This window comes from Pipistrellus hanaki, assembly GCF_964339955.1.
Source record: "Pipistrellus hanaki genome assembly, chromosome: 5".
In the NCBI taxonomy this organism is placed as follows: Eukaryota; Metazoa; Chordata; class Mammalia; order Chiroptera; family Vespertilionidae; genus Pipistrellus; species Pipistrellus hanaki.
In genome coordinates this window covers 38,970,676-38,988,944 of record NC_140507.1, presented here as the reverse complement: position 1 = coordinate 38,988,944, position 18,269 = coordinate 38,970,676, and the positions used below count along the sequence as shown (strand labels likewise).

General features: G+C 42.5%; 1 protein-coding gene across 2 annotated transcripts in view; it reads left to right on the top strand.

Moving 5' to 3' along the window:
• The window catches only part of SCLT1 (sodium channel and clathrin linker 1), an 83,689-nt gene extending 69,560 nt beyond the window's left edge, over positions 1-14,129 (top strand). For both annotated transcript variants that reach the window (XM_084884604.1, XM_084884603.1), the window contains 3 exons: positions 6,958-7,036; positions 9,764-9,859; positions 13,610-14,129. In XM_084884604.1, the coding sequence (XP_084740730.1) occupies positions 6,958-7,036; positions 9,764-9,859; positions 13,610-13,672 (238 nt within the window). In that variant the 3' untranslated portion in view covers positions 13,673-14,129. The remainder of the gene's footprint in view (positions 1-6,957; positions 7,037-9,763; positions 9,860-13,609) is intronic.
• Positions 14,130-18,269: the final 4,140 nt, after the last annotated feature.

Sequence of the window (18,269 nt, the reverse complement as noted above, 5' to 3'; positions counted from 1 at the left end):
CATATAGATGTTTAATAAAATTGTATTGAATAAATGAATGAATGAATGAATGAATATATAATATGTAATATTTTCATCTCCAAAACTGTGTGTGTGTGTGTGTGTGTATGTGTGTATGCAGTTACACAGCATCTGAGCCCAAGAAATTCTCTTAAATCTCTAAAATATTATTCTTGTCTATAAATCTGTAATGTTGCTTTTCTTAAGCTTTTTTTTTTTTTTTTAACAGGATGAGAGGCAGCTGCAGGTAGTGGCAGATTACAAAATGTATAATTGCTAAAAGTAATTGAAGCATATTATAGTATAATTCAACAGGAAAAAAAACATCTGGCATATGCTATGTTAATTTGTCATAGGAGAGAGTTTCGAAGAAAGCACACACTGCAGCTGGCAGATCCATCATTTCTCTGAGACGAATAGCACACCTTTGTTTGTAATTCTCTTGTCTAATAAGAACAGAGTCTTGTGTGATTTACTCTTCAGACACCACTAAAGGATTTCATGCATTAGGAAATTTCCCCTTATTCTGTATCAACCAAAATGTGCATGGCCCATTCTTATCTTAAACTGTGCCTCAGTGATAATGATCTGAGCAATTATCGTTAATTAATTATAAAGCCTAAGATATTGGCCCAAATTTTAAATGCTTATTCCATGCCTTAAGGAGCCATAACTTCTCTTCTTTTATAAAAAGTGTTTGCTGTGTTTTCAAAGAGATGAATGCATTGCAGGGAACACTTTGCTCTTAACCTTGTAACCATAACTATTCAGTTATTACATGTGCTTGTGATATGGGGAATCGAAGTGTGTTTAGAGTAGAAATTCCCTCAGCATGGGTTAGGACACCCATTTCTATGATAGAGAAGAAGAAAAAGACTCGTTTTTATTACAGAGCAGCTTCTAATGCTGCCCTTTTGAAATAATCTATATTTCCAACTCTCTCCTGAACATTTCCATAGCACCTCAATTTGATGCATTCAGATCTGAACCAATTCTTCCACACCTGGCCCAAATTTGTCCTTCATCCTGCATTTCCTTTTCCATGAGTGGTGCTATCTACCCGGTCACTCAGGCAAAATCATCCTGAACCCTTCTCTTCATAACCAAAAATCAAGTACTGCTAATTCTACCCTCCCCCGCTCTCATCAAAATATCTCCTGAATCTGTCCATTGCCCTCTCAAAGTTCGGGTGTCAACATTGCTCACCTAGATTGCTGCTATAACCTCCTAATTTACTGTTATCATAGATGCTTACAATTTTTCCTGCTGTAATCAGCAAAATCTCCTGATACTCAAATCTAATCTTGTCACCTCTTCTTAAAATACTTCAGCGCTTCCCTATCATGTCTGATAAATTCCCCATTTCCTATCAAGACATAGAAGATCCTTTGCAATCTGTTTCCTTGTGTTTCAGCTTCTTTCCCCCTACAACTGACTTCCAGTGAGTCTGTATGGCGCATCCATACTGCACTTCTCCCAGCTTTCTACCTTGATGATCCTTTCTCATTTCCTGGCCTTCACATGTGGATCTCATTATAACGTCTTTCCTTTTCTCACCCTGCCTCTGCCCACCTAATGTCTGTTCATCTTTCATATATCAGCTTAAAAGCCTGCTCCTCTGGAGAGCCGTGCTAATCCCCTCATCCTCCACAGGACTTTTATAGCATTTACTTGTTATAAACCTAGTAGCTTCTCAGTATTTCTGGTATCCCTTTGTCTCACTGTGGCAGTGACTGCATCTCCTCTGCAGGCCCCCCTCCTCCATCTCACAAGCACCAGCATCATGTGTAACATGCAGCAGGCACTCAATTCAGTATTTAATGAAATGAATGGACTGTACAGTCTCCCCAATCGCATCCTTAGGGCCACACTTAGAATGATATGTGAGGAAGTTCACCCACACTTTGTACACTTTGAGTCCATTCTTCACATAGTTTCTTAACATAAGCTTCCTATGAGTGGTGTTTATAATTAAAGCTCTACATTGCATTGGTTTTCCTAGCAGTCGTCCGCTAGGAATGTATTACACCACTTGATGGGTGCTGTGAAAATGTAATCACTGAATTATCTAGTTAGTTCTGCAATGACAGCAAGTACTGTAGATAGTGACTCCTAATTGCTCCCATGCCTGCCTGCCTGATCGCCTCTAATGCCCCCCCTGCCAGCCTGATCACCCCTAACAGTCTCTGCCTGCCGGCCTGATTTACCCTAACTCCCCCCCCCCCCCGCCTCGCCAGCCTGGTTGCCCCTAACTGTCCCCCCCCCTCCTGCTGGCCTGGTTGTCCCTAATTGCCAACCCTGCCAGCCTGATCACCCCTAACCATCTTTGCCTGCTGGCCCGATCGCTCCTAACTGACCCCCCTGCCAGCCTGGTCACCCCTAACTACTCCCCCGACTGGCCTGGTCGCCCTCAACTGACACCCCTGACAGCCTGGTCATCCCACGCAGCCTGTTGTTCAGTCGTTTGGTCATCCTTCACTAACCCCCCTGCTGGCCTGGTCGCCCCACTTAGCCTGCTATTCGATTGTCCGCCTGATTGTTTAGGTCATGACAGCCCCTGGCTTTTTATATATTAACCGGGAATCAAACCATGATGTTCTGGTTCATGAGTTTATGCTCAACTATTGAGCCACACTAGCTGGGTGATGTAAGTTATTTTGTATGTATGTGTTTTTAAATTTTACTTACACAGAAGATAATAAATCAATTATATTTTACAACTGTGTTTCTAAATTGTATTTGTAAGCATAACTAGGATATTTTATTACATGCACATAAATTATGTAAGTAAACTAAAAATATTTAGGACTTAGAGGGCCAAGTGATATTATAAGGAATTCCTCATTCTTATATACTTACGCTAACTTGGTAGAAGACAATTTTACCTTAAACCTATAATATATATTGTAATATGCCAGAAATTAGAAATTTGTTAAGTTCTTTAATTAGCGTAAAGTACTCTTTAAGCACCACAATGTCACACAGAAACTGGAAATGTCATCTGTTGCTATCCTTCTGGCAGGCTGTACCTCAGTCATGCCTGATAGGAAATGATGCTTCTGTGCTTAAAGATTTCCAGGGGAGAGATTATGTAGCTGTATTTGGCAAGTGTTTCCACTATCATACCACTGTGAAACTTTCTGGAAAGTCTTGTTTAATGTTTTTTCCAAATCACTAATGATATTGGGAGTGCTCAATGATGTTCTCTAACGAAGAGAGAATTTCTCACAGATAATAGAGTCGCGTCATCCCCTGGGTGTTTCCTTTACCCTGCAGTCAAACATCCCAGCAGAGAGATTAGCAGCTGCAAAGCACTGGCAGGCAGGCTCTGGGAATGTCTCAGGGGACAGAGCTGGTGAAACCACCATTCTCTTCACCCTTTCACACCTCCCCAAATTTCATTCAGAAAGGAGACCGAAGGGAATGCTTAACTGGAAAAAAAAAAAAAAACACACACACCTTTTTTTAGCCACTTCAAATCCTTTGTAGAAACAAGTGGAATATATACAAATCTAAATAAATAAAAATGATCTTTATCTAAAATATGTTTTGTGGTAGATTCTTCAGTAAATGTTTGCTGAGCAAATAAGCAAGAGAACTTTCTAACTTAGGTTTGCTACAAAAAGCCATAAATCAGCAAATATTTACTGAATTCTTATGTGCAAAGCAACTTTGGTAGATCCTGTGGAAACTAAAAACAATTCCCAATAAATTTTATTTATTTCATTTTTAAAGAGAAGATGGGGAGAGAAACATTGATTTGTTGTCCACTTATTCAGGCACTCATTGGTTGATTCTTTTGTTTTTCATTGGTTGATTTTTATATGTGCCTTGACTGAGGATCAAACCCACAACCTTGGCATATCAGGACTACACTTCAGCCAACTGACCTGTCCAGCCAAGGCAAAGTAATCCCCATTTTTAAAGTTTTCCATTATTCTTGGGTGAGTGTGTGTGTGTGTGTAAACAACTAATCGGCATTACAATACAGAATTGCTAAATGTCTATACATAAAATAAGCATAAACCTTTGATGAAATTAAAATGAATTCGGAAGGAGGCATAGAAAGAATTGAGGCAGAGTGGAATCTTAAAGAGAGAGCAGGATTTTAATGGCAAATCTAAACATAAGGATTCAGAAAATGACATAATGCAAGCTTATTGGGATACAGGTGGTTTGCTTGCAGGACCGTGAGAGCCTACATAACAAGGAAGACTCCTATCAGAGATAAGGTCGGGAAGATTCAGGGGGGTTTTGAATGCCAGTCTTGGACTGTTTTGTGCAGTAGCAGAATGCCCTAGAAGTTGTCATTCAGGGAAGCAAGGTATTAAAGTGGTATCTCAGGACGAGAACATGCTGGCGATTAGAAAGGGAAGGCCGCTGTGTTCACTGAGCACTTCTGCGGGCGCGATGGTGGGTGCTTCACAGAAGCCTGAGCCATTGGCGGTGCCCATCGGTATAAAAACTAAGAACTTGAGTTGTGATGGTAACACAGAGTAGAAGGGAAGAACAGATCTGAGAGTCATTGCAAAGGAAGGATCTATTTAGGAAGAGTCTATTTAGGAGCGTTGTAGAACAAGTGAGACTGCACTTCACCTAGGCCACCAGGCAGATGTGTGGGCGGGGTGAAATCTGAGTGGTAGGTTTTGGAGACAGTGCAGGAAGTTTGATGTTGGGCATCAAGTTTAAGTGTAAGACTGAACCTTTGGGAAGTACATCAGAAATAAAGATAAATGTGTTCGGTTTTTAGTAAATGTGTTACTTTTTATAATCTAGAATGCCTGATAAGCACACAAATTCATAGTCCTTCACTCACTAATTTAGCAATTGCCTGCCATCCAGGGGAGGGCACAGAGCTCACACTGGAAGCAAAGGTTCTGTTTTCAGTCCTGACTCTACACTGACTAGCTGCATGACTCTAGACAACTACTTCACTTTATTTTTATATGTCTCTGTCTTTAAATTTTTTCATATGTGAGAATGGAGTCCCATAGTGTTATCATAAAAACGAATGAGTTTATTTAAATAAAGCACCTAGGACAGTGTCTGGCATGTTGGAAGCACATGGAAGTGTTTGCTGTTAACACCACCATCATCAGCAGCATCCTCATCATCATCATCATCTGCATCATTACTTGCCCAGCTCTGCTGAGAACCAGACCTTAAAGGGAGCCACAAGGAATGATCCAGTTGCTCACCATCCAGGAGTGACAGAGTTTGACACACAAGAGAATAGTATTCACACAGATTAAAAAGTAACGTAGGCTTACCCTAGCCATTTTGGCTCAGTGCATAGAGCATCAGCCTGTGGACTGAAGGGTCCTAGGTTCAATTTGGGTCAAAAGCACATGCCTGAGTTGCTGGCTTGATCCCAGTAGGAGGCGTGCAGGAGGCAGCTAATCAATGATTTTCATCACTGATGTTTCTATCTCTCCCTCTTCCATTCTCTCTGAGATCAATCAAAATATATTTTTTAAAGTAACTTAGGCTTAATAATGTGTATTTTTGTGATTTTAAATTTTTTGAAAAATTATTACTAATACTATTTATTAGAAATTATTACTGTCATTCAGGTAAATTGTCATGGATATATAAGTGAATAATAATTCAGACATCAAATTATGCAGTAGGTGTTTTCTATAAACTGGATGTTGGCCGACTTTATAAATATGATCATTGTTTTATCTTCATCTCAGTAGTACTCAAAGGTTATTTCTCATCAGCACTAATGTGCAAAACATTTACCTTTAATTGCATTTTACCCAGAAGACTTGTCACTTCAGTCATTTTGCGCTTTTTTTCTTTTTTCTTTTTTTTATCTTGGGAATTTTAAGCTATGTAAGGTAGAATGAGCTGTGTCCCTTTTAGTCTGTGTTTACTAACATGTACCTTGCACTTGGCCTGAAGAATGTTCAGTAACTACTTGTGTGGAATTGATTTGTAGACGTTATTATTTTCTCTCTCCTATGTATTTATACCAGATTGCTTTCTGATTTTAATAACTATTCACTTAGCTATACGACACCTGAGAGACCAGGTTTTTAAGCTGTTTATGTAGCTCCTTTGGAAAAATCAAAGCTGAAGTTATTTTGGAAGTGTTAATCTGTTGATTTTTTTAAAGAACAAGTAAGGTCAAAGGATGAAAAACCGAATCCTGAATAATTATTTTAGTACGCAAGACATTGAGTTGATCTTTTTTTTTTTTTTAAAGTTATTTTTAAGACTATATTGTATCTACTTCTAACCTGGGATTCTTCAAGTTATTTTTGGCCAAAAATAATATAATGAATTTATGTTGAATAGAAAAAAAGTGCATAAGAAAATTCCAGCTAATAAAACATAAGAGATATGAATGTATAAAATATGCAACCCAAACACTAGTCCTGAATGTACCACATTGAGATGACTGTGGAGTGATTAACATTACCAGTTTTCCCAGAGTTGAGCTCCTCTAAGAAGCACTGTATATTACAGTAGTTTATGAGTAGTTATAGTAATGAATATGAATGTGCTTTCATTTAATGCCAAATAATAGTCGAGATAATATTAAGACATACTAGTATACTAGTATATATATTCATGTACATAGGTGGGGCAGAGGGGTCCTGTGGCGAAGTATAACATAAAATGTATTGTTTTAACCATTTTAAAATTGTGATAAAGTAACAAAGTTATCTGCTTAACCATTTAAAGTGTACAATTCAATAGTGTTAAGTGTATTCACATTACTGTATAATCAATCTCCAGAATATATGTGCATTTTATAAAGAAATGAATGAGTCCTTTAGATATGGTCTATTACTAAGAAACGTTATTTTACACACAGAAACATGAACATGCATCTCACTAATAAGGATTCTATTTGTTCATTTTTTAAAAAACAATCTCTCCATCTCTCCCTCCCTCCTTCCTCCTTTTCTCCCTCCCTCCTTCCTCCCTCCTTCCCTTCATTAATAGGAGTGAGCTGAGTCGGCAGAAACTTCATACCCAAGAGCTGCTTTCTCAGCTGGAAATGGCAAATGAAAAGGTAGTGGAGGTAAGATAATGACTCCCCCGGGAGGTCCTTCTGCTGCAGCCTGATACACATGTTGGAGAATTTTACTGGAGCCAAGTCCAAATTAATTCTCTACTTGGAAATGACCGTACAGATGTGCGTATTTCTTGTAGAAATCATCCATAACCCAGAAGTCCTCAGGTGGTGCCATGTGAATAAAAGCCTGGAGTCAGGGATCCCTCATGTGCACATGACAGATGCGGGGCTGGTCCGGTCTCAGAGACTACTAGGACCCTCGGAGGTCTGTGTGTGTCTGAGATTATTTTTTAACCTGATCCTTTTGTTTACTTTTCATCCATCACAAGAGATGTGTAGAAAATACTTTGGCCTCCTGGAATATATTAAAATACTCCTGCAGATGACTTGAGAGCTAACTAGAGCAAGAGTTCAGGTTTTTTTTCTTGAAGTGTTAAAAAGGAAGCAATTTCTAGATTATGATTAGGGCATTCTAGAACTCTAGTTCTCCTTTTGATGTCCCAACTTTGAATGTATTTGCTGGAATTTCTTTTACAGGCTGCCTGGCCCACCGTCTTTTTGTGGGCCGCTATAGCTGCCAGAGTGAAATCATTGCTCTTAAGTTTTGTAGCGTTGTAAATTGATATGAACCATTTAGAAAACAATTCCACCCTAGCCATTAAAGTACTCTTCGGTATAGTTCCCACTTCCAGGAATCTGGTCTAAGGGGGGTTATTTAAAATGGGGGGAAATTTAAAGGAAGATAATCAACACAGTAATGTTAATAATATCAGAAGAGCAGAAGCAACCACAATGAACCGTTGAAAAAGAACAATTGCCTATATATTATGATTTATGTAATCTGGACTATGCCTTAACCGTTATTATGACAGCATAAAAAAATATGTATGTTATGTGCAGTCTGATAGTTACTATGAAAATGATTATTATAGATGATGGCATTTTTCCCCCGAGTTCGCTCTAGTTTTAAAATGTGCCTCTTAAATTTAAGACTGCGTATTTAAACAATTTTGTAAATTGGAATAGCCAGTATAGTTCTCATCATAAAATTTAATTTTGCTTTGGGGCATAGTGAGAAATATAATAAGCTCATTTTAACAGGATACTGTTATTTCAATATTTTATGTTAGTAGGCATGACAGGCCCCGTAATCACTTGTGTGTTAAGACATGGGAACTATATTGTTCTTCATAGAAAGCGTGTTTTTCTTTCCATTCCTGATTAGGCTGGTTACTCTCTCAATTCCCACAAGTGCCAGAAAAACTGAATAACAATACCAGTTGTACAAAAACATTTTGTTCAGGCGAGTAAGTATGGGAGGTCTGGTGCGTTTCTTAACTCACAGCTTCTTTGAGCCGGTGCGTGGCGGCGTGTGGTGTCAGATTTATGTTCGTGGAGCTGCGAGCTTCCTGAGGCTGGGCTGCCAGGTCACCACTGGGAAGTGCGGTCTCGGCTCTGGAGGGCAGGGTTGGTTCCTCCTGGGCTCAGAGGAGGATCGGTCCAGGCCTGTCTCCCAGCTTCCGGCAGCCTCAGGTGTTCCTCCACTCGTAGATGGTGTTTTCCCTGAGTCTTCCTATGGTCTTCCCTTTGCACACGTCTGTCTGTCCAAATTCCCCCTTTTTATAAAGACACCAGTCATATTTGATTAAGGCCAAGCCTAGTAATATCATTCTAACATATAGCAAAAACCTTATTTCCAAATGAAGACATTTATAGGTACTGGGGGTTAGGACTTCAATATATATGTAGGGGCATAATTCAACCCATAACAATCTATAATAATAAAAGCATAATATGCAAATGGACCTAACGACCGAACAGCAGAACGACCGTTCAGACGACCACGCTATGATACGCACTGGTGCCAGGCCAGCCAAGGCGGGTGCCCTGTCATCACCCCATGACCGCCCTGCAGAGGGAGGCCCAGGCCACTGACTGGTGGGCTGTGGTGGGTGGGCAGGGTCTACCTCTTTGGGGGATTCGATCTCAGGGTTCCCAGACTGTGAGAGGGTGCAGGCCGGGCTGAGGGACACCCTTCTCCACCACCCTCTGAGAGCACGAATTTCGTGCACCAGGCCTCTAGTTTCTTAATAACTCTGTTGACCCTAATACCTTGTGGCGAATACAGCTGTTTGGGGAACATGTAGAAACAGACTTCGTCACCTTTTAAAGAACACCTTTAGCATAGAAGTAATTTAGGCACATCTAACACTGTTAAAACCAGGATTTCTAGAATGAATATTTTTTGTTTCTTGAATGTTAATAATGACAATGTCCCATTTTCCCTAGAAGTTGGTCCTAGCACAGTGGCTCTGAGGACACCAGCAGGCAGTGCCAGCGCCCGCGGGGAACAGGGTAGACACAAGGGTTCTCAGTTGGGAGTGGGTCCAGGTGGGAAGCCCGGCAGTCTGTGTTTTCACGCTCTGCACATTGGAAGCACTGAGCTGGCATCTCACGGTTAACAGGTCAGAAATTGAAAATCCTGTTCTCAACTTCTGATTCTCTTTGCTTTGCACTTAATCCATATTTTTGTTGGCATGGAGGGGTAAAATGGTTTAGTGAGGATGTACAACCAGCTTTGAATTTCATAACTTGAAACATGCACATTTTGAGACACTCTGTTTGCATTTTTTAGTGGTCAGATGACGTCCAGATTTCCCATTGATTATTCCACAAACGCCTCCATGTCACGCGTGGATCTCTAACCCATTCGTTTTACGCTTCCTCTTCCAGAGTGAAAAGTTAATTCTCGAGCATCAAGAAAAAGCCAGCAGACTCCAGAGGCGGCTCAGCCAGGCGGAGCAGAGAGCCGCGTCCGCGTCTCAGCAGGTAGGGGCTCCGCGCCGTCCCTGACGGGAACTGTCCGGGTGGGTCACGCTAAGAAAGGCTCCTCAGAAGTCCCCGGAGAACTAGAAGGGTTATTTTTACCTGATTAAATTTGAAATTAGTCTCTATTACTTGGGGTTGAAAGTAAACTTTAAAGACAGAAATAAACATCAGTCTCTGCAGTTGACTCCCACCTCTGGAACCACTGTCCACTCACAGACACTAGCCATCAGCAGCTGCTCCAACTAATTAAAAGTAAATAAACTAAAATAAATCTGCAGTCAGACTAGCAGATTCCAGGTGCTCAATGACCAAGCGTCACATCAGACAGCAGGACATGACGGTGAGCCGCTCTGTCCCAGGAAGTCCGGGGGACGCCCTGCCCCAGAGGCTGTGCGTGTGAACTGGCAGGTGTTTTCTGACAGAGTCGGAAGTAGGCAGCATCGCTCTGAAAGCACTGTTTCAATTGCACTTTTTTTAATGGAAAAAAAATACTTTGTGTATAGGTTAACTCCATTTAATGCACATTTGTATACGACTATAAATCTAAAATATGATATAAAGTCCAGTGGGAAATAGAGTTTGAAAATGCATCTGTGAAATATTGATATGGGGGTAATTATCCATAATGCACACACATCATTAGGAAACGGGCCATTTGTTCTGCAATAGGAGCAATAGTCTCTTTTTTTGAGAACGAAATGAGATCAGTTTAGTGAATATAAAGATAGGCTGGAAACAGTTCAGATAGATAGATAGATAGACAGGTAGGCAGATAGATGGACAGTCAGATAGATAGGTATGGATAGGCAGACAGACAAAAACAAACCAAGTTAAAACATTAATAGTTATATTTGGATATAAGTCTACTATTTTAATTAAAATTAATATTACTCAGATATTACACCATTTTATACATAGTAAAGCAACTCTGAATACTGAATTAAGTTTGTGTTTGTGATATTTACAGATTTTCTTTTTAAGTCTGCTTCTGGTATGACCATGAGGCGACACTTAACTGAAATCCAGCCATAATTTGCCCTTCTCCTTCTGTCCCCTCCCTCTTGAAAGTAATTATAGCTTTATGAAATGTTTAATTACTTATGGAATAATGAAGTAACTGATTACTTAATTACTCAAGAATTCCTCCATCGCGTGGATTGTAGGGTAGTAGGAGCGAGGGTGTGCTGGGCAGTGTCCGGAGCGTGTGTTTGGTGTGGACAGACAGCCTACTGTCCCTCGGCAGCCATGTGGCTCAGGGCCGCTTCCATCTCTCTGTGCCTCATGCTCTTACTCAGCATAGGATAAGAACGCCTCCATTATGCCGAAACCGGTTTGGCTCAGTGGATAGAGCGTCGGTCTGGGGACTGAAAGGTCCCAGGTTCGATTCCGGTCAAGGACATGTACATTGGTTGCTGGCACATCCCCAGAAGGGGGTGTGCAAGAGGCAGCTGGTCAATGTTTCTCTCTCATCGACGTTTCTAGCTTTCTATCCCTCTCCCTTCCTCTTTGTGGAAAATTAATAAAATATATTTTTTTAAAACACACACACACAGGAAAAACGCTTCCATTAGAGTTATTGAAAGGTGAAGGGAATTCACACAAACAAAGCACTTAGTCATTAAATGGTAAGTAGAGAGATATATAAGAAATTAAATTTTTTACATCACAATCCTTAAAGCTTGGAGTTCGCCTTTTTTAAGGAATATGGTCAAGAAAATGCCTACTTAAACCACCTACCTCGAGTCCCGTGGTAAAAAGGGAGCAGTTACAGAACTTCGCTGTGGCGTCCGGTGACATCTGGCTGCGTCTCCCTCCAGACAGTTAAGCCTGAGCAGCCTCCTGCTAACCTCAATGGCAAAGTTGCCCCCATTCTCTTTGTGAACTTTTTTTTTTTAATGTTTTTTCAGTAAATCACAATTTTTTCCTTAAGCTTTTCTTCTCCTATTTTGTTCTTCTTTAAAGATGGAAAGTAACCATTCAGCCTTCTCCCCATACACAAAAAGGAATTTATCCCCTGGAGTTAATATTTTTTCCACCTGAAGCGAGTCCAAGTTATAAACTTTGTTTATGAGACATATATTCAGTTTTTTTAACCTTTACCTTTGCCTTCTCTGAATTCTTTCTAATTAATTTTTTTCATTTTCCTCCAAAAAATGGAAACTGCTAATAGAAATGGTATCCTGCTAAGGGCCTGATATTTAATGCAGCGATGGCACTGAGAGATCCTCGTTGTCTGTTCTCAGCAGTGCAGCCCAGCACCGTGCTGGGTCCAGAGAGAGCCCCTCAGTCCTGACTCGGCCGGTCCTGACCCTGCTCCTCCCGGGCCCTGTCTCCAACGCCCCCCAGCCAGTACTGTGGCCCGGGTTCTAAGTCACACGCGCCATGACTGCCATGTCTTAGAAATCAGGGCGGTGCGGCCTTTCTCCGCAAGAACACAAACCTAGAAACTAAGAAAATCAATAAATGTGACAATGTCAGATTTCAAATTCCTACATTTAAAAAGTGTCATGAAGTCAATGACGGACTGAGGAAAGTATGAGCAACAAGTGTATGACCAAGAGGCTAATGACGTGAATGCATACAAAGAGTGGCTACGTCAACAACGAAGTGCTGCGGTTCACACATCATTGGTGCCAATGGCGATACATGTAATGACCCAGGACCCAGCATTCCTAAGAACTTATTCTGCAGGTGGCTCCTTGCCCCTGGGCACAGCTGTACATGGAAGCATGAAAAATCCTAATTGCAGCGTTGCTTATCCTTTTAAAATATTAAAAATATCTAAATGCCCATCAACAGAAAACCAGCTAAATTATGGAATATCCAGGCAGGGGACAGTTAGCAGCTGTTAAGGAATAAAATAGATCTAATATGAAACCATTTTGCCTCAGCTGGTTTGACTCAGTGGATAGAGCATTGGCCTACAGACTGAAGGGCCCCAGGTTCAATATCAGTGACGGGCATGTACCAGCTTCCATATTATGCTTCCATGTTATTTCCTTTAGTAAGAAAGTAATATGGAAGCATTTTTAAGGTAGATCTTGTAGCAGGGAGAGAAAAAAAAAAAAACAAGATAAAAAGTCTGCATCATACTTTATCATTTTCTAAATAAAAAGGGGTGAGGAAATATATGCATATGCCTACCCCCATTTAGGATATTTTAGGAAAGATGCTTAGGAACTGGAAATAGTGTTGAATCTGGAAGGAAGGCTACGGAAATAGCACAGTGGTGGGAAGACTTCCTTTATGCTACGTCGTACTGTTCGTTTTATTTTTTGCACTGTTAGGTGTGTTTTTTTTTTTACCATGTGTATATTCCATATTTTAATCAATTCCAATTAATATTTAAAGATTATTTTCCTATTAGACTTTTCTTACTATGGCCTATCATCTCTTTATTACCAGCCCTGCTTACAGTGTGCCTGCTTACAGTGTGCCTGTTTTAGCCACTTTTCCAATTCCCTTTCCTCTGGCTGTTCTTCTTCCTTCTGTGGACTCAGTCCTGGAATTCTCAGGATGTCACTGAGCCGCGGGAGGTCGTATTTGGCTTGTGTGTCTAGTGTGGCGCAGGCACTCACGTGTCTCAGGAGTAAAAGAGAAGTGAGCACAGAGGGCGACCTCTCCCAAGCCCCTCTCCACGAAGGTCATGTTCGATGGCCGTAAGCTGTGGCGGGTTACACAGTGTGGAAAATTCACCCAAGACTTTCCAGAGGAGAGTGACTGCTCACTGATTGTTCATTTCACTTGCAGCTCAGTGTGGTTACAGTGCAGAGAAGAAAAGCAGCCTCCATGATGAACCTGGAAAATATCTAAAAAGGCCCGTAGCTCACCCCAGCCTTGGCGGGGGAAGCCGCCGCACTAGGAGGGCGAATGGGAAAACCTGCCGCGAAGGGCCAGGCCCTGCCGCCGGCTGGCGCGTGCGCCGTTGTTGTTGAGGGTTTGGGGCAGCAGGACAGCGGCGGCCTCCTGGGAGTAAAGGAAACAGAACCTTCCGGGCTTCAGTGGAGAATAAAGCAGCTGAGAAGACCTCATTGCCTCCACCGGTGTGTCTGTTGTCTAAACACCCCCCCCCTCCTTTGGAAGAGCATAATAACCTTTAGACTATGCTAATCATGAGAAAGAAATTTTAAGTAAGTGCTAAAATTTTAAGATTTCTGTTTCCAAGATTTGAGAATTTTATATCAGATTGTTACTTCTAATTCATTTTTAAGGTTCCCAAGTATCCATTTTATTTTGAACTCGTAAATATAATAAATTATGTGTTCTGAAATGATGCTGTCGTGTATTTTAATATGTAACTGTAGTGACTCCGTTTTTCACTTCCATGATCTCCAGGATTCATCGATGCTGACGGTGAGGCTGGGGGGCGGTAGGTGTGAGCAGCAGCCATCAGGTGGACTTGATCCTGAGGCTGCGCCGCGTGGCTCATGGGCTGCAGCTTTGCGGTGGTTCTGCGCTCCCAGTGGGAGCGGGGCGGAGAGGTGTGCTCTGGACAGCAAGCTGGGAGGCCTGCGGTGGCGCAGGTAAAAGGTAGAGCCTTAAGTTTGAGTTGTGTCCATATTCAGCCCGCAGTGGGAAGTTTCGGACTGATGCCGACAACCAGATGCCATGGGGTCTTTGGTGGAGTTGAGGCCGTGGGGCGGAGGAGCTGGCCCTGGGCCTTGTGTGCTGGGCTGACTCCCGTCGCCCCTCCTCTCCTGCCCTCCCCTGACATTGCCTTTTACTCCCCTCACCAGGTCCTCCTCTCCCCGCCCAGCGCAGTGTTCACACCTGGCTGTGTGCACATTCTCCCGGTGCCACTCAGTCTAGGGGAGGGCTGAGTTGCTCGTAGAGAGTGCTATAGGGTTTCTCCTCGCGCTTAGAGACTGGTCACTGACTGAGTCTTTCTCAGGTCCTCTCCCCCTCCCAGCAGGTTGCAGGCTCCGCGAGAGCAGGACTCCTGTCTCTGTAACCTTAACGCTCAACAGAGTTTCAGTCATGACTGCCTGTTCCTTTTTAAAGCCCTTTCATCCCTTTAGTATGGCATCATGGAACTTTTCATTCAATATTTTCACCCTTTTTTGAAAGAATAAAAAAGCCATTAGAGCAGAATGTGATATATAAGGAACTCTGTTACCACTTACATCTGTGAAGATTAAAAACATGAGACTAGCATCCCCTTTCATCTAAAAAGCGGAGAGAAGCTGTAATCACCTTTTTGTAAATAACCACAAGAATTCATGGAGACTCCTTCCTGGGCCTACAGTAAACATGCTGATCTGTGTTAACGATGCCCGTTGGTTGAGCACCTATCACTCATACATAAGGCATTGTGCTAACATTTTGCATTTATTAGCTCATATAATGCAACCACCCTGCGAGGCAGATGTTATTCCATTTCCTAAGATACAAGGCATGACGGAAGCTAACCAACTTGCTCTGGGTCAAAAGCGGGAAGTGGCTCTGAGGTTTCACACCCGCCTCTCCTACACCAGACGCCTTCTACTCGCTGGGCGGCATCTCCAGGCCACGGAAGCCACACCTTTGACCTCTCTCCTGTTTGCTGGCAGGGACCGAGCGGTCGCCTTTCTCATTCTCGGCTGCCCTGGGAGTTCACCTGGGCCACATCCTGGACTTGCTCATCCCGGACTTCCCATAACTTCTACCAGTGCCCTCCACACTGGTTGCTCACTACCCATTAGTGTGTCCTTCTCAGTTCAAGGATCGTGTTCTTGATGGGAAATATAGGTGCAAATCAGGGTTTAAAAAATTCTACTTCCACTTTTTCACTCATCAACCCTATAACAAATCTGAACTGTGAGCCCTTTTTCTTTCCTTTTTACCCTTTCTAGCTAACCCAAAAGCCCATTTGGTCATCTAATTAATATGCATTACAGAGAAAACTTGGTATAAGAAAAGCAACTTCATATATAGTTGGATTTGGTTTTTTCTATAATGGGTGGTAAAAATCACTATGAAGCATCCACCAAAAATCGTAAATATGTTAAATTTTGTTTAGCAATTGTAAAGTGGTTGGTATAATATTGTATGATTTCCTGTGTCAAAATTTGGGACCTGGGACCAGTAGAGGCAAAGATATGATCACAAGTGTCTGACATGAAAAAGAAGCTCAGACATTCAAAAGTGAGCAAGGAAAGGAGGACCTCACCCTGAGGCTGCTGCAGGGAGAGGGGACGCCACACTGGTGGTAAGAATCATTCCTTCAGCCAGATGAGTGGGTAAAGTAGCCATAATTAACCCATAATTATAAATGTACCACTTAAAACTCAGCCAGATAAAAGCCGAGTAGTAGTGAGACTATCAAGATATATTAGTGTTAATTAGGAATGACAGTACTTTTTTAAAATCTTGGCTATTTAATTTGACAAGTCATTGTTTGGCTTATTTGAAAAATTAACTGGATTTATTATATCTTCTCTCACAAAAATACTGATTTGAAGGTTTGATATAGCATCAGTTTAAAGTTTTTGGACATTAGTCCTAATTCTAGATTCATCATCAAGAAACTGTGTGACTCTAAATAACTAACTTTCCAGGAAGGTGTCAGGATATGGAGAATTGTGACTGAGTTTCTGATAGCTCTTTTCTTTGCTCAGATATGCACATATTTTATCTGAAAATGTGTATGTGTGCTCGCTACATGATGTCTATGACGCCACATAAACTAATTTTATTCTCCCTAGAAGAAGGCAGCGATGACCACAAGCAGACGGTATTAGCCAGTAGCCATTAGGTTTCGTTCAGATTCATTCGGCCAGGACATTGACGTAAGGGTTCAGGCCATGATCATCAGCTTTACTTTATAGAAATTCATTAGCCTGAAGTTCCCAGGTGTGAGCCCAGCACACTCAGGAACACCAGAGCTCCTTACGGGAACTATTTTTAGATTCTGTGAGGCAGCCGAGCTCGAGGGATTGACTCACTCCCAGCTCTACCCCCTACTGACCTCGAGCAATTAACTTGACTTTCGTGCCTCAGTTTCCTCATCTGCAAATCAGATAACGCCTCACCTGTGAGGCTTAACCACAGTCATTATCCACAAAATAGCCCAGTGCCTGCCATGTGAAAGCCCCCGTCATATCTGCAGGAGTCTGGAGGTTCTCCTGACGGCTGTGCGCACAATGACAACATCAGGTTTTAATTGCATAAGCAATCACTATGGAGATGGCATTGGCAAAGCTGCAGCTAATTGAGGGGGAGGAGGGATTAATTTCAGCAAGACTTGAGTGAAGGAAACAAGGGGCAGCTGCAATTAACCAGGGCAAGAATTGGTGCAGCTTGAGCTACATGGCACGTGGTACTGGGATTAAGAGAAATGGAAATGCTGAGGAGATACTAAGTGCAATCCACAGGCCTATGACTTGGCCCTGGTAATGGAAGGAAGGACTCGCACACACTCCCAGGTTCCAGGCCTGAGCTGCGGTCTCTAAGGCAGGATGTACAAGGATGGGCCAAAACCCCCAGCAGCTGCCTCCATCCTGAGGAAAGGTGCTTGCTCGGCCCAGGAGGAGCCGAGTGCAGGTGTGGACGCAGCCGAGGGGAGAGCAGCCGCAGCCGGGGAAGTAGATACGGGATCTGCTCGTGGGCCTTTTTCAATAACCAGACAGTCCGAGCTCTCCTGCTCTTCCCAGACCGGACCACATCACCGCGCCGTTGTGAGCAGTAAAGAGAAATCCTCCTGCACCTTGGAAGCTCATCACCAAGTTTGCTGCTGATGGAGACTTTCAAAGGTAGGAACCGTTCTCTAAGGTCTGGGTGAACACGGGCACGGGCCCCTGGGGCCGAATTCCCCATCCCGTCGCAGAACTGTCACGGCTAAGCCCTTCCTGCCTGTGGCTCCCGGGGACTTAATTTCCCAGGGGAACTATCGTGGTTATTCAGCTTGAAGACCCTGTAGGAAGAATTCCAGTTCTTTCTCTCTGGGGTCTGACAGAGCAAGCAAGCTGGAAGTAAACAGTCACTAAGGAGGGGCTAAGGAGAAATTAACTTCTAGCCAAATGTATGAACAATTCATGTGTAAGAAGAAGACACTGACTGGCCAAATCACTACAAAAATTATACCTGAGGGCAGTAGCACCGCCCTGGTGTGGCTCCTATGCACCCCGGTCTGGGTGAGGATGCACGACTCACGTCGGCTTGGCTGTCCCCGACCCGCAAAACTGCACATCACTGATGCACATTTGTGTGCGTGGTGACTGAATGCTGCTTCAGGCAGGGAGAGCACCGAGCTGGTCATTAGAAGTGGGGCCGAAGCCCAGGCCCCGTGCGGTGACCTCCACACATCTTTGTAGAATGCAGATCATACCTAAGAATGCGTTTAATAAAACTGTGCTCTTAAAAGTTATCCTTTTAAAGAGCCTTATAAAATAATCTTCCTGTCACTCAGAAATAACTTTTTTCTTTTCTTTTT